We start from the raw sequence: 13,066 nt of genomic DNA on the forward strand, positions 1-13,066 counted from the left end.
AAAAGAGGAATTTACCTTTTCTTTAAGACTTGCAAGCAATGCTTGTACTTCCGACTTTTCCTCCTTTACTTTCTCCAGTTCCAACTCCTTTTTCCTGTATTCCTCCTGCAGAGCAAGTAGTTGCTGTTGAGAAACAGGGCTGTTATTAGTTACGGGGCCAGGCCAGTTATTAAAGTCCTCTGAGGTGAAAATGGCTTACATCGTGTTTATGGTGGCCCCTTCTGAAATAGGACTTGGTGGGAGGGAGTAGGAGGGATACTGCAGAGGTGATGCAGCACCTCACACCAATAATATTCTGCTCCGTTGCCTTGCTGGAATGATTATCTGACATGGCAAAAGAGCTTCTGCCTGCTCAGTATCCACTGACCAAGTCAAATTTCAGCAGTGAGTGGCCAATTCATCAGTTTTAAACTTGGTGGATAATATCAAATCTCTCTTTCAAAAAAAATAGCATGTTGATGAAAGGAGAGATGTTGCTCAGAAACGGGCCAGTCAGCCCACTAGGTCCATGCCAATCACCAAGCATTTTACACTGATCCCATTATATTCATCCCACATTCTCATCCAGTACCAAGCAATCTAATTAAACTAGCAATGATCATAACTTTTCGATGTGAGAGGAGAACCTGCAAACTCAGGACATTAGGGTCAAATCCAACTCTCTGCCACTGTGAGGCACCCACCCTACCGGCTGTACCACTCTACTGGTTGTACCCCTACCGGCTGTACCACTCTACCGGCTGTACCACTCTACTGGTTGTACCCCTACCGGCTGTACCACTCTACCGGCTGTACCACTCTACCGGCTGTACCACTCTACTGGTTGCATCACTGTGCCGATGGTGTACAAATCCAAATGATAAGTTATTTGAAGATTTGTTCAGATCAGCTGGAACCATAGGACCATTGCTACTTCTATCTGGTAATTCTGCACACCAACTAGAATGTTTGTTATAATTATGTTGAAGCAATTCTTTGTAGCTGTCAAGTATAACACTTTGTATTATCAGCCGAGATATGTGTGAGAAATACTAATATTGCTGTCCTATTGATGAACAATTGCATCTTTACAAAGAGCGATGATCACTCTACAGAGCAGTCAGAGCCATCAGCTGCCCTCATTATCATTTGTGGAAACTACGAGAGCAAACGACAGAGATATTTTACCAACGAACTGTAGAACATCTCAGTTTAAGTAGCATGATCAATGCACCCACAATGATAGCCTGGCTTCCTACACATAGCTCTCAGGACTGGTTAAGTGAAAAAGATGGCAGATGATATGTAGGAATGTGCGGGTATGCAGAACAGAAAAGCAGAAGATTACTTAAACAATATGAGATCACAGACGGCAGCAGGTTCCAGGGTATCAGCTAGGATCTCCACCATTCAGGTTACATTGTCTTCATGCAGCCATAATTGGACAAGAGCTATGGAAACCTGAAGTTCCTCACCACGAGGGTTGGGATCAGCTACTGCCCTACACCCATCCCTTGAACCGACCTGCACAACTCTAACCTTACCACATCGCAGAACAGCATGGACCACTTTGTGTCTCCATCAGAGACAAATCCTGCATTGGAGACAAAAGAGACTGCCGGTGCTGAAATCTGGAGCAATAAACAATCTGCTGGAGGAGCAGGACAGGTCGAGCAGCATTTGTGGGAGGAAAGGAATTGTCATAGTCATTGTCATAGTCATACATTATTGATCCCGGGGGAAATTGGTTTTTGTTACAGTTACACCATAAATAATAAATAGTAATAGAACCATAAATAGTTAAATAGTAATATGTCAAGGTTTGGTTTGTAGCCCTGTATCAGGACGTGTTATTTTGCACTCGTCTGTAGTTTGTTTTTCTCTTTAGTGCGTCTGTGTGTTCTGAATCTATATGGCTCTGATGGAAGCAAGTTGTCATTGTACCTCTACTTCATCGTAAGTGTACACATGACAGTAAACTCAACCGGACACCTACAAGACACAGGGAAAGTAAGTTTGCAGGGGCAGCAATAGTTAGGAAACCTATGTTAACAAAGACAAGCAGGGAGATGGAGTATAAAGTTGGGGAGGTTTGCCAACTGTGTTAGTGAGGCCATACCTGGAGCATTGCGTGCAGATTTGATTTCCTAACTTGGTGCCCTTCAGATTGACACCTGGGGTGAAGGAAGTCTTGAATGAAAGGGGTTTGGGGCCAAAGCCAACCGGAGTTTATGAGAACAGGTGTCATGGTCTGGTCCATGATGTCCGCATTCCAGTTCATCATCCGGTTCATCGACCCTTGCTCCAGGTTTTCCTGTCTACCCTGTTTCTGTTCTTGTTGAGCACTAATTGAGGCAGCTGATGCTCGTTGGGGCTGGCTGCATAAATACCTTCAGAGACCAGGGCGTGGCTGCTGGATTGTTCTTGTCCTTACTCCTTGTATCGCTTCCTCTGCCTTCTGTTTCCTCCCCTGAAGCCTTGCCTTGTCTTGCCGGTAACTCTCACCTTGCCTCGCCTGTAGTCTTGTCTTGGAGCCACCCTGTACCTAGCTCCCTTCCTGTCCCTTGCCTCCACCGGGTAATTCAGGCCATCTTGCCATTACCCTGCGGTAGGTTCTGTCCCTTCCTGTCCCTTGTCTCTGTCAGGTAAGCCAGGCCATCTTGCTGTTACCTACAGTTGGTTCTGTCCCTTCCTGTCCCTTGCCTCTGTCGGGTAAGCCAGGCCATATGTCCGTTACTCTGCGGTGGGTTCTATGCCTTCCTGTCCCTCGTCTCCGTTGGGTGGAGATCCGCGCCCTGCCCAGGAGTACCACGCCCTGCCCAGGAGGAGCTTCAAGACCCCAAGCCTCTAGCCAAGCCTTGTCCCAAGCCTCTAGTCGAGCCTCGCCCCAAGCCAAGCTTCAAGACCCCAAGCCTCTAGCTTCTAGTCTCAAGTCCCTGGTCTCCAGCCTCGCCTCAAGCCTGAAGACTCCAGCCTCGTCCTGCCTGCCAGCCAAGTCACATCCTTGCCTAGTTCTGGAGTCCAAGCCAGAGGCAAGACCCAGGTCCTGGGTTCTTGTCCAGTCTCAGTTCCGACTGGGTTCCGAGCTCTCTGATCCAGTCCTGTTCCAGGTTCCCGGTTTTTGGGTCCATGTCCGAGCCCTCACCCTGTATCCTAGTCCTGTCCCTAGTACTTCAGTGTCTGTGTCTTGCCAGACCAGAAGACGGCCATTTGGCCCCTCAGGCCTTCCTCCCCCCCCCCACCATTCAATATGATCATGGTCGATCTGCTCCCGGCCCCAACTGCAGCATCTGTACCTGTTCCATATCCCTCACTTTTTCAAAGTTGTGGCTATCGACCCCCAGTGATCGGGTGTCCGCAATCCTCCTCGGTAGAGAATTATAGAGATTCACAGCCTCAGCAAGAAGTCGTTTCTGAGCACCTCTGTTTGAAATGACCGACCCCTAATCTTGTAAACAGGGGGCTGTCTGGAAACTGAGGGCACTATTGTAGTTAAAGGATCATAAGGCTGCGAGGTGGAATGCCTCAGACTGTGGATAACATCTGACATTCTCTAGCCTAGGGAACTGTGGATATTGACCTTCTGAGAATATTATCAAGGTAGAACACAGAACAGTACAGCACAGGAACAGGCCCCTCGGCCTGTGGTGTTGCGCCAAGCACTGTGCCAAATTAGACTAATTTCTTCTGCCTGCACACGATCCAAGTCCTTCCAATCCCCACTTATTGATGAGCCTATCTAAAAGCATCTTGTACCTTTTCTGCTTTCACCACCATCACAGCCAGTGTGGTCCAAGCAGCAGCTACTCTTATGTGTAAAATAACTTGCACCTTCACACCACCTTTAAACTTTCCCCATCTCAATTTAAGTGCATGTTTTCTAGTGTTTGACATTTCCACCATGTAAAGGATTCTGTCTAACCTAACTATGCCCCTCATAATGTTATAGTCTTCTATCAGGTCTCCCCTCAGTTTCTGAGTCTCATGGGAAAACAATAATAACAGTTTGTCCAACCTCTCCTGACACCTAATGCCCTCTAATCCAGGCATAACACTGGTAAACCTCTTCTGAACCCTGTCTAAAACTTCGACATTCTTCTTGTGGTGGTGTGACCAGAGCTCTACGCACTATTCAAAATGTGACCTGCCCAAAGCTTTATACAATCGAGTGCAGGTTAGCCAAAGTGTTATTCAGAACACAGAACAGGAACAGGCCCTTCAGACCATGATATTGTGCCAAACGAATTAAACTAATAATACTTTACCTAATCCCTCTGTCTGCATGTGGTCATCACCCCTCAATTCTCTGCATATTCATGTGCTTTCTAAGAGCCTCTTAAATGCCTCTATCATATCTGCTTCCACCACTATCCCTGGCAACGTATTCCAGACACACACAACTTCTTGTGTAAGAACCTACCCTAAACGTCTTCTTTGAAGTGAAAGTCCAAGTAAATTTATTATCAAAGTTTATATATGTTACAACACACAGTACATATATACAAAGTTCGTACAATACATAGTGGATTCTGGTTAATTGGGCCACTGGTTACTCAGGGCAGCTGCTTTTCTGGGGCAACTCTTGAAGAACAAAAATGAATCGAGATTCCCTTCGTTTACTTGGGACACTCTGCAGCTTAATTGGGACAGGAGGCTGTTGCCAACCGATTTCTAACTAGCGTTAGTCGCGCATACTTCTGTGGCCCTTTAGGCACCACACCATTGTTAGAGCAATCAGTTTTTAACCAGTGTCAGTTGTGTGTTTGTGTTTAAATAGCAGTGATTTTTGTCAATGAGAAATGAGCAGTAAGACAATTCGGAATGGTCTTATTCACTGTGGTTTCAAGCATTCAGGCTTGGGGATGCCAGAAATAGCCAGGAGTGAAAATGAAATGATTTCACTACTTCAACAAGTTGGAAACTATGAAGATTTTGAAGGTATCGACAATCCTCTTGAATTCTACAATGAAAATGAAGATTTGGAGGGAGCAATCGTCAAAAGCATTGCATGAAGTCTATTATCTGCACTAGGTGTCTGCACTGATTTTGTTCATTTAGTCAATCAAAAGAACACAGCAGTGTACACTGGATGAATTCCTCTGTCGATAGCAATTAGGAACTAACACATAGTTTTATAGTACCGCAGTAGTATTAGTGCATTCTAATTTATTCTGTATTTCATTTAAATACATAAGTTGTTACTCAGTTAAATGGTAGTTTGTCTTTTTCATACCTTTTTAACAATTTCAATGAAACTTTAGCTAATATGGACAGCCTCATAATTGGGCCAAAATGTACTAGTCACAATGTGTCCCAGTTTTCCAGGATCCACTGTACTACCTTGAGATTCATTTTCTTGCAGGCATTTACAGGAAAAATAAGAAATACAATGGAATTTATAAAAAAAATTAATTATAATCAAAGACTGATGAACAACCAATATGCAAAAGAAGACACCTATGTCAGGACGCTGTTCGTTAACTATAGCTCAGCACTTAACACCATCATTCCCACAGACCTGATCAATAAGTTACAGAACCTGGGCCTCTGTACCTCCCCCTGCAATTTGATCCTTGACGCTCTAAGACCACAATCTGTGCGGATTGGTGATAATATCTCCTCCTTGCTGACGATCAACACTGGTGCACCTCAGGTGTGTGTGCTTAACCCACTGCTCTACTCTTTCTATACCTATGACTGTGTGGCTAGGCATAGCTCAATTACCATCTCTAAATTTGCTGATGATACAAATTGTTGGTGGAATCTCAGGTGGAGATAAGAGGGTGTACAGGAGTGAGATATGCCGGCCAGTTGAGTGGTGTCGCAGCATCAACTGTGCACTCAATGTCAGTAAGATGAAAGAGCTGATTGTAGACTTCAGAAAGGGTAAGATGAGGGAACACACACCAGGGATCAGAAGTGGAGGGAGTGAGCAGTTTCAAGTTCCTGGGTGTCAGATCTCTGAGGATGTAACCTCGTCTCAACATTTCAATGCAGCTATAAAGAAGGCAAGACAGCGGCTATATTGTATTTGAAGTTTGAAGAGATTTGGTTTGTCAACTGAAACACTTGAAAACTTCTATAGATGTACCGTGGAGAGCATTCTGACTTGTTGCATCACTGTCTGGTATGGTGGGGGGGGCTACTGCACAGGACCAAGATCAGCAAATTTGCTGATGATACAAAGATTGGATGTAGTAGACAGTGAGGAAGGTTTTCAGAGCCTGCAGAGGGACTTGGACCAGCTGGAAAAATGGGCTGAAAAATGGCATATGGAGTTTAATACTGACAAGTGTGAGGTATTGCACGTTGGAAGGACAAACTAAGGTAGAACATACCGGGTTAATGGTAAGGCACTGAGGAGTGCAGTGGAACAGAGGGATCTGGTAATACAGATACAAAATTCCCTAAAAGTAATGTCACAGGTAGATAGGGTCGTAAAGAGAGCTTTTGGTACATTGGTCTTTATTAATCAAAGTATTGAGTATAAGAGCTGGAATGTTATGATGAGGTTGTATAAGGCATTGGTGAGGCCGAATCTGGAGTATTGTGTTCAGTTTTGGTCACCAAATTACAGGAAGGATATAAATAAGGTTGAAAGAGTGCAGAGAAGGTTTACAAGGATGTTGCTGGGACTTGAGAAACTCAGTTACAGAGAAAGGTTGAATAGGTTAGGACTTCATTCCCTGGAGCGTAGAAGAATGAGGGGAGATTTGATAGAGGTATATAAAATTATGATGGGTATAGGTAGAGTGAATGCAAACAGGCTTTTTCCACTGAGGCAAGGGGAGAAAAAACCAGAGGACATGGGTTAAGGGTGAGGGGGGAAAAGTTTAAAGGGAATATTAGGGGGGGCTTCTTCACACAGAGAGTGGTGGGAGTATGGAATGAGCTGCCAGACGAGGTGGTAAATGCGGGTTCTTTTTTAACATTTAAGAATAAATTGGACAGATACATGGATGGGAGGTGTATGGAGGGATATGGTCCGTGTGCAGGTCAGTGGGACTAGGCAGAAAATGGTTCAGCACAGCCAAGAAGGGCCAAAAGGCCTGTTTCTGTGCTGTAGTTTCTATGGTTTCTATGGAGAAAAGCTACAGAAAGTTGTAAACTTTGGGGGCGTCACGTGATGATGTGGGATTGAGACGTGTGAATCCAGCTCTCCCTTAAAAAATCAGCAAAGTACCGTTTAAGCAAAGTAAAGTTAATAAATACTTTCCGAAAACTACTTATAAACTCCGTAAGACCACTCTACGATATGCCTCGTAAACCGCAACAGAAGAAGTCTGCCGTTGTGAAGTCGCCGCGAGATGGGAAGAGAAAAGGGCCTACTGCAGCGATGGAGCCTCGGATTCAGGTTGGATCTCCTTCAGAGGAGACGCATTTTAGCTCTGGCGTAGAAGAATAGGGAGCAATGGCGGCGGTAGCGGTCTCTCGGAAGAAGATGCCGGAATTGCGCATGCGCAAATCGACACAACTTAAGCTACAAGAACCGACGGCTACTGCAACTGAAAGTGACTCAGAGTCAGAATTGGATATCGCAGAGAATACAGATGAAGAAGAGGAGGAAGAACTGGAAGAGACTGGAAGTAAAGGAGACGATGGAGACATAAGAGAGGCTTTATTGCAATTAATGGCTGAACTAAGAAAATTAAGAACAGAGCTTAGAGATGTGAAGATGTGCTATGATAAAGCTATGAAAAGACAGGATAAAATGGGTAAGAAACTTCAGAAGATGGAAAGAACAATGGAGCATATTAACGATAGAGTGGAAAAACAGAAAATGATATACTCGTCTGGAACACGGAAAGAAATCGACTATTGGAGAAAGTAGACGTGTTGAAAAATTTTAGTAGACATAATAATATTAAAATTGTTGGTCTTAAAGAAGGTATAGAGGGAGATAACCCAATAGAATTTTTTCAAAGATGGATCCCGAAAACCTTGCAAATGAAAGAGGAAGACCGATCAATTGAAATTGAGTGGGTACATAGAGCTCTAAGACCAAAACCACAAGATGACCAATATCCACAATCAATTTTAATAAAATTCTTAAGATTTCAAGACAAAGAAAGGATTCTACAGGCGGCTGCCCAAGCTGCCAAGAAGAGAAAAGGGCCATTGATGATAGAAGGGAAGAAAATTTTTTTCTACCCTGACATAAGTTATGAACTTTTGAAGAAAAGGAAGAAATTTAATCCAGTGAAAAAAAGCCCTCTGGGATCACGGTTATCAATTTATATTGCGTTATCCTGCAACCTTGAAGATTTTCTTGCCTGGTGGAGAAAAAAGATTTTTTGACGATTACCGGAAAGCGGAGGAGTTTGTGCGAGATTCTTTAAATATTTACCAGATACAAGAACAAACCCAGGGGACTGAGATGGATTGAAGATGAAGACTGGATCAAGGATTAGGCCTGATGGATTTTTAGGCGGATGAATATATAAATATATTATTAATTATATAAGGGAAGAAAGGTTAAAATTTGAGGAATATTAGATGGGAATAATGACATTAATTTTTTTTTATATATATACAATTTTTGTTACGGGGGAGCTGGAAGAAACACTGACCAATCACTATGTTATTCATGTGTGCAAGCGTGGCAATAGCCACGACCCGCACAATGGAGAGGGGTAGTGTTGTGTATCTTTTCATTCACAACATTAGTTGGGGGGGTATTTTGTTTTTTCTTTTTTTGTATCTTATCTATGTTTTTTTTCTTTTTGCCTGGATGATTGGGAGAGAAACACATAGCAACATGGTGAAGTTCAAAGAGATTCCCCAGGGAACTATGGGAGTTGAGAAGCTAAGTAATGTTTTAGATTTTAAGAGATAAATATGAAACATTTTTGAATATTTGGAGCCCTTATTTATAGCTCCAATGATGAAGATCTTAGTTCCTTGGGGAAAAGTAACAAATATACATAAAATTTATTTTTATCCCACGGAGCACGTGCAAACCTTCCAATACTCAGGCGGTTCCTTTTTTTTCCCTTTTTTTTCTTTTTTTCTTTTCTCTTAGGTAGGAGTATATACAAGGGGGGGGAGGGGGGAGGGTAGATATTATTTTCTCATGTATCACTTTGAAAACTCAATAAAAATTATATATAAAAAAAAGAACTTTAAGTTTCAACACCTTGACAGACAGTCAGCGATCACATTGTCCGTTCCTTTTATATGTTTTATTTTAATATTAAATTCCTGTAAGACCAGGCTCCAACTTAGTAACCTTTTGTTTTTATCCTTCATTGTGGCCAAAAACACTAATGGATTGTGATCAGTGTAAATTACCAGTGGTTTCCATGCCGGACAAATATAAACCTCAAAATGTTGTAATGCTAGTATGATTGCCAGTAATTCCTTCTCCACAGTGGAATAATTTCTCTGATGGACATTAAACTTGTTAGAAAAATAAGCCACTGGGTGTTCAATCTCCTCTTTGTCTGTCTGCAACAGCACCGCCCCTGCCGCTTCGTCGCTAGCATCTGTTGCTAGGGAGAAGGGTTTTGAAAAGTCAGGCCCATTCAATACAGGGTGGTGACACAGATTCGCCTTCAGACTCTCGAAGGCTTGTTGACAAAGGTTGTTCCACACAAACTTCGCATTCTTTGGCAAGAGCTCAGTAAAAGGGAGGGTAATATCCGCAAAGTTTTTGCAAAACTTCCGATAGTACCCCAGCATCCCCAAGAACCTTCTCAGGGCTCTCTTGTCCGTCGGGATGGGAACTTTAGAGATAGCCTGCACCTTAGCCTGCATCGGTGCCAGCTGCCCCTGTCCTACCACATACCCCAGATAAGTGACCTTAGTGTGGCCGAACTCACTTTTCGCAAGGTTCACTGTCAGGTTGGCTTCAGACAGCCGTTTAAACAGTTCCTCTACTGCCACAATGTGCTCCTCCCATGTGTCACTCCAGACCACTAAATCGTCAATATACACTCTGGCGTTCTTTAACCCTTTTATCACTGAATTAATCATCCTATAGGGTTGCGGCTTACTAGGCTGACCTGATGTGACAACAACACCATGTACCATCCCTTTGCATCACCTCGGGACATCCGGACATACGTCTCCGTGCCGGTTAATTAGCTTTATCAGCGGCTTGCTCTGTTCGGGGGTTAAGTGAGAGACCTTATCAGCAAAGTTGGCCAAGACAATAGAGTTCTCCAATCTGGTCAGCACCATATTCATCTTTTCAAGATGGGTTTTCCCCTTATCAGGTGGCACCCCAGCCTCATTAATTTTTGAGATAACACTGACTAGGTCTGCTTTCTTATCGTGGTAAGCTGTTAACATATTAATAGGCTCTAACTGTGTTGGTTCACGTCTACAATACTCAATAATATCCTCCCTCATGCTCGGCCAGTAAAACTCTTTCATAATTCTATCGACTGTTTTCCTCACTCCAAAATGTCCACCGAGGGGTATCTTGTGGGCCAAGTTCAAAATCTCATCCCCATAAATTTTCGGCACTACCACCTGGTGCACCAACCCCCACTCCCTTTTTAATTCTGCTTCAGAAAGAGCTGTCTCCGTCAAAACCATCAGCTCCTCGTCTCATTCCTGTGTCTGTATAAATTCCTTCCTCGCTAATGATAAGTCTCCTCAACTCCCTCACTTCCTTCCGCTTCACTATGCTCCTTCTTCTCACTTTCTAACCCCTCCTGGTACAAGGCTGGTAAAAACGTCTCAGCTAAATCTATATTCACTTCGGCAGCCTTTCTGGACATTTGTCGAGTCACTGCGCAAACGGGATAAACCTGTGAGTCTATGGGCGGGTCTTCAATCCTGGCAGGTTTGCTTGTCAGCTTTACTGCTGGGTACACCTCTCCGCCTGCAAGGTCATTACCGAGTTAGACCTCCACGTCTTCCATCGGTAGTTCAGGCCTCACCCCTATCGTGGCTGGTCCGGAGACCAAGTTGCTTTTTAGGTGTATCTGGTACGAAGGTACTGATCGAGTCCCTTTCCCAATGCCTTTCATCACACTGACCTCCCCAGTCTCGGTCTCTGAACTAAAGTCTAACACACTCCTTAAGATCAATGACTGACCAGCCCCAGTGTCTCTCCAGATCCGTACTGGAACTGGGTTTGACCCCTCCTTCATTGACATCAATCCGGCCGAAATAAACTTCTCGTGCCCTTCCTGAACTCTGTCAGACCTCTTCTCCCCAGCGGTTTGTTTGCCGGCTCAATACAGCCAGTCGGAGTCGTCGTTTTTCCTTTCCCCATCTCCTTCTTTGGGGCAAAGCACCTGGACGTAATGTGACAGGCTTTCCCACAATTATAGCATACGACCCCAGGAGACTTCCTACCAAACTGCTTCCTGTCTTCCTTATCCTTCTCACTAGTCCCCGGCTTACTTTCTGGCTTTTCCGGTGGACTCTCTCCACCCTCTCGACTACCCTTCTGGTAGCTTTTACTCAGGGTAAACTTTGCTTTCTGTGTTAACGCGTACTCATCCAGTAACTTAGCAGTTGCAGCTAAGGTTTCTGCCTCTTTCTCATCTAGATAGGGCCTCATACCTTCAGGGACACAACCTTTAAATTGCTCAATCAGTATTAGCTGTAGCAGTCTGTCATAATCTCCATTGACTCCTTCCGAAGCGCACCAACGCTCACAATACATCTGCATCTTATGGGCAAACTCTAAGTACGTGCGGCCCCACTGCTTCCTCACATTCCGGAACCTCTGCCAGTATGCCTCCGGGACCAACTCATAAATCCTGAGTATAGCCTCTTTCACCACATCATACCTCTGGGCATCTTCTGCTGACAATGCTGAGTAAGCTTGCTGAGCCTTCCCCTTAAGTACGCTCTGAAGCAAAACAGCCCACTTATCCCTTGGTCAGTCCTGACTTGCAGTGACTTTTTCAAAATGTAGAAAGTACTGATCAACATTGGCCTCCTCAAATGGGGGAACCAGCCTAACCTTCTGGGTCACCCTAAACCCTCCACCTTGGCTCGGCATGGGGCCCTGCGCTAGCATCATCCTTAACCTCTCCAGCTCAAATTCCCTTTCCTTTTGTTTCTCTCTCTCTTGCTGTTCTAACTGCCTGTTTCTCTCTTCTCGTTCCAGCTGCTTTATTCGGAACTCGTGCTCGAGTCTCAATTTTTCCATCTGCAGCTGCACTGCTTCTCCACCCGGTTTGTCCATAGACACCACCTCCAGCTCCCCATGGGGAAACACACCTTTAGATACATAATGCTCAATGATAGCTCTGTGCATCTCTGCTCTCCTCATTGTCGGCTTCCCCTTAAAAAGACTCAACCGTTTGGCCACAGTTGCCAATTCTGATTTCCTGGTATCCTCTAATGCCTCCAAGGTCGATGCCTTTAGAAATTCCTCAGTCTCCATTTCTGCTGTTTGCCCTTTCTTCCTTTCGGGAATTTTAACCCAATCTATTTACCCAGTCCCAAATTTGGCATTCAGAATCGCGGACGAGATCCCCACTTATGTTACGTACCCCGTAACTGGGTTGCCAAACCAGCAGAAATGGAACACTCGTTGGAGTCTGGATTACTAGGCACTAATAAAGTTTTATTAAAGAAACAAATAATATAGTACTCTAATCGTAAGGATATAAATGTAACAGGTTAGCAATGATAATACACACATATACACAGAACTAGGGTAACAGGAATCAACCAAGCTCTATTGCAGTCTAGGGGTAAAATGATCAGTCTTACAGTGACGCAGAGTTCATTTCAGCTTAGTGCAGTTCGCAGTAATCGCTGTTGTACCGTTGGGGGGGGGGGATGCAATTTGGTTCAGGCAGACCTTTGATGTCTTCTATCCCGCTGTGGTCACTGACTGTGACCCCTCCGTTCCGGATACGATCGTTCTTCCGCGGTGAACCCGACACCCAGGCAAGGGCGGACACACACCCCAGGTTCCCACCGATCGTACCTTTACACCCTGTGAGCCTATGGTCGGTTCCCGCGAACCAGACCTCCAAACTTTCACCACTTGTGGGGGCACACTGCTCTTTCCAGGGTCTCGTTGTCTCATGGTCTCGTGGTGTCCCGTGCCTTAGCGAGCCTGCTCTTTTTATCCCCCTGCTGGGGTATCACCTGTCCATCAAACTTCAAA

The 13,066-nt window shown here is 44.5% G+C and overlaps 1 protein-coding gene across 5 annotated transcripts in view; it reads right to left on the reverse strand.

The window, feature by feature from the left end:
* The window catches only part of enox1 (ecto-NOX disulfide-thiol exchanger 1), a 364,527-nt gene that overhangs the window by 44,208 nt on the left and 307,253 nt on the right, over window positions 1-13,066 (reverse strand). For 4 of the 5 annotated variants that reach the window (XM_063051175.1, XM_063051176.1, XM_063051178.1 and 1 more), the window contains one exon: window positions 16-123. The exons of the other annotated variant lie outside the window; for it this stretch is intronic. In XM_063051175.1, coding sequence (XP_062907245.1) covers window positions 16-123 — 108 coding nt within the window. The remainder of the gene's footprint in view (window positions 1-15; window positions 124-13,066) is intronic. 5 annotated transcript variants of the gene reach the window in all.

This window comes from Mobula hypostoma, chromosome 6 (genome assembly GCF_963921235.1).
Source record: "Mobula hypostoma chromosome 6, sMobHyp1.1, whole genome shotgun sequence".
Taxonomy (NCBI): domain Eukaryota; kingdom Metazoa; phylum Chordata; class Chondrichthyes; order Myliobatiformes; family Myliobatidae; genus Mobula; species Mobula hypostoma.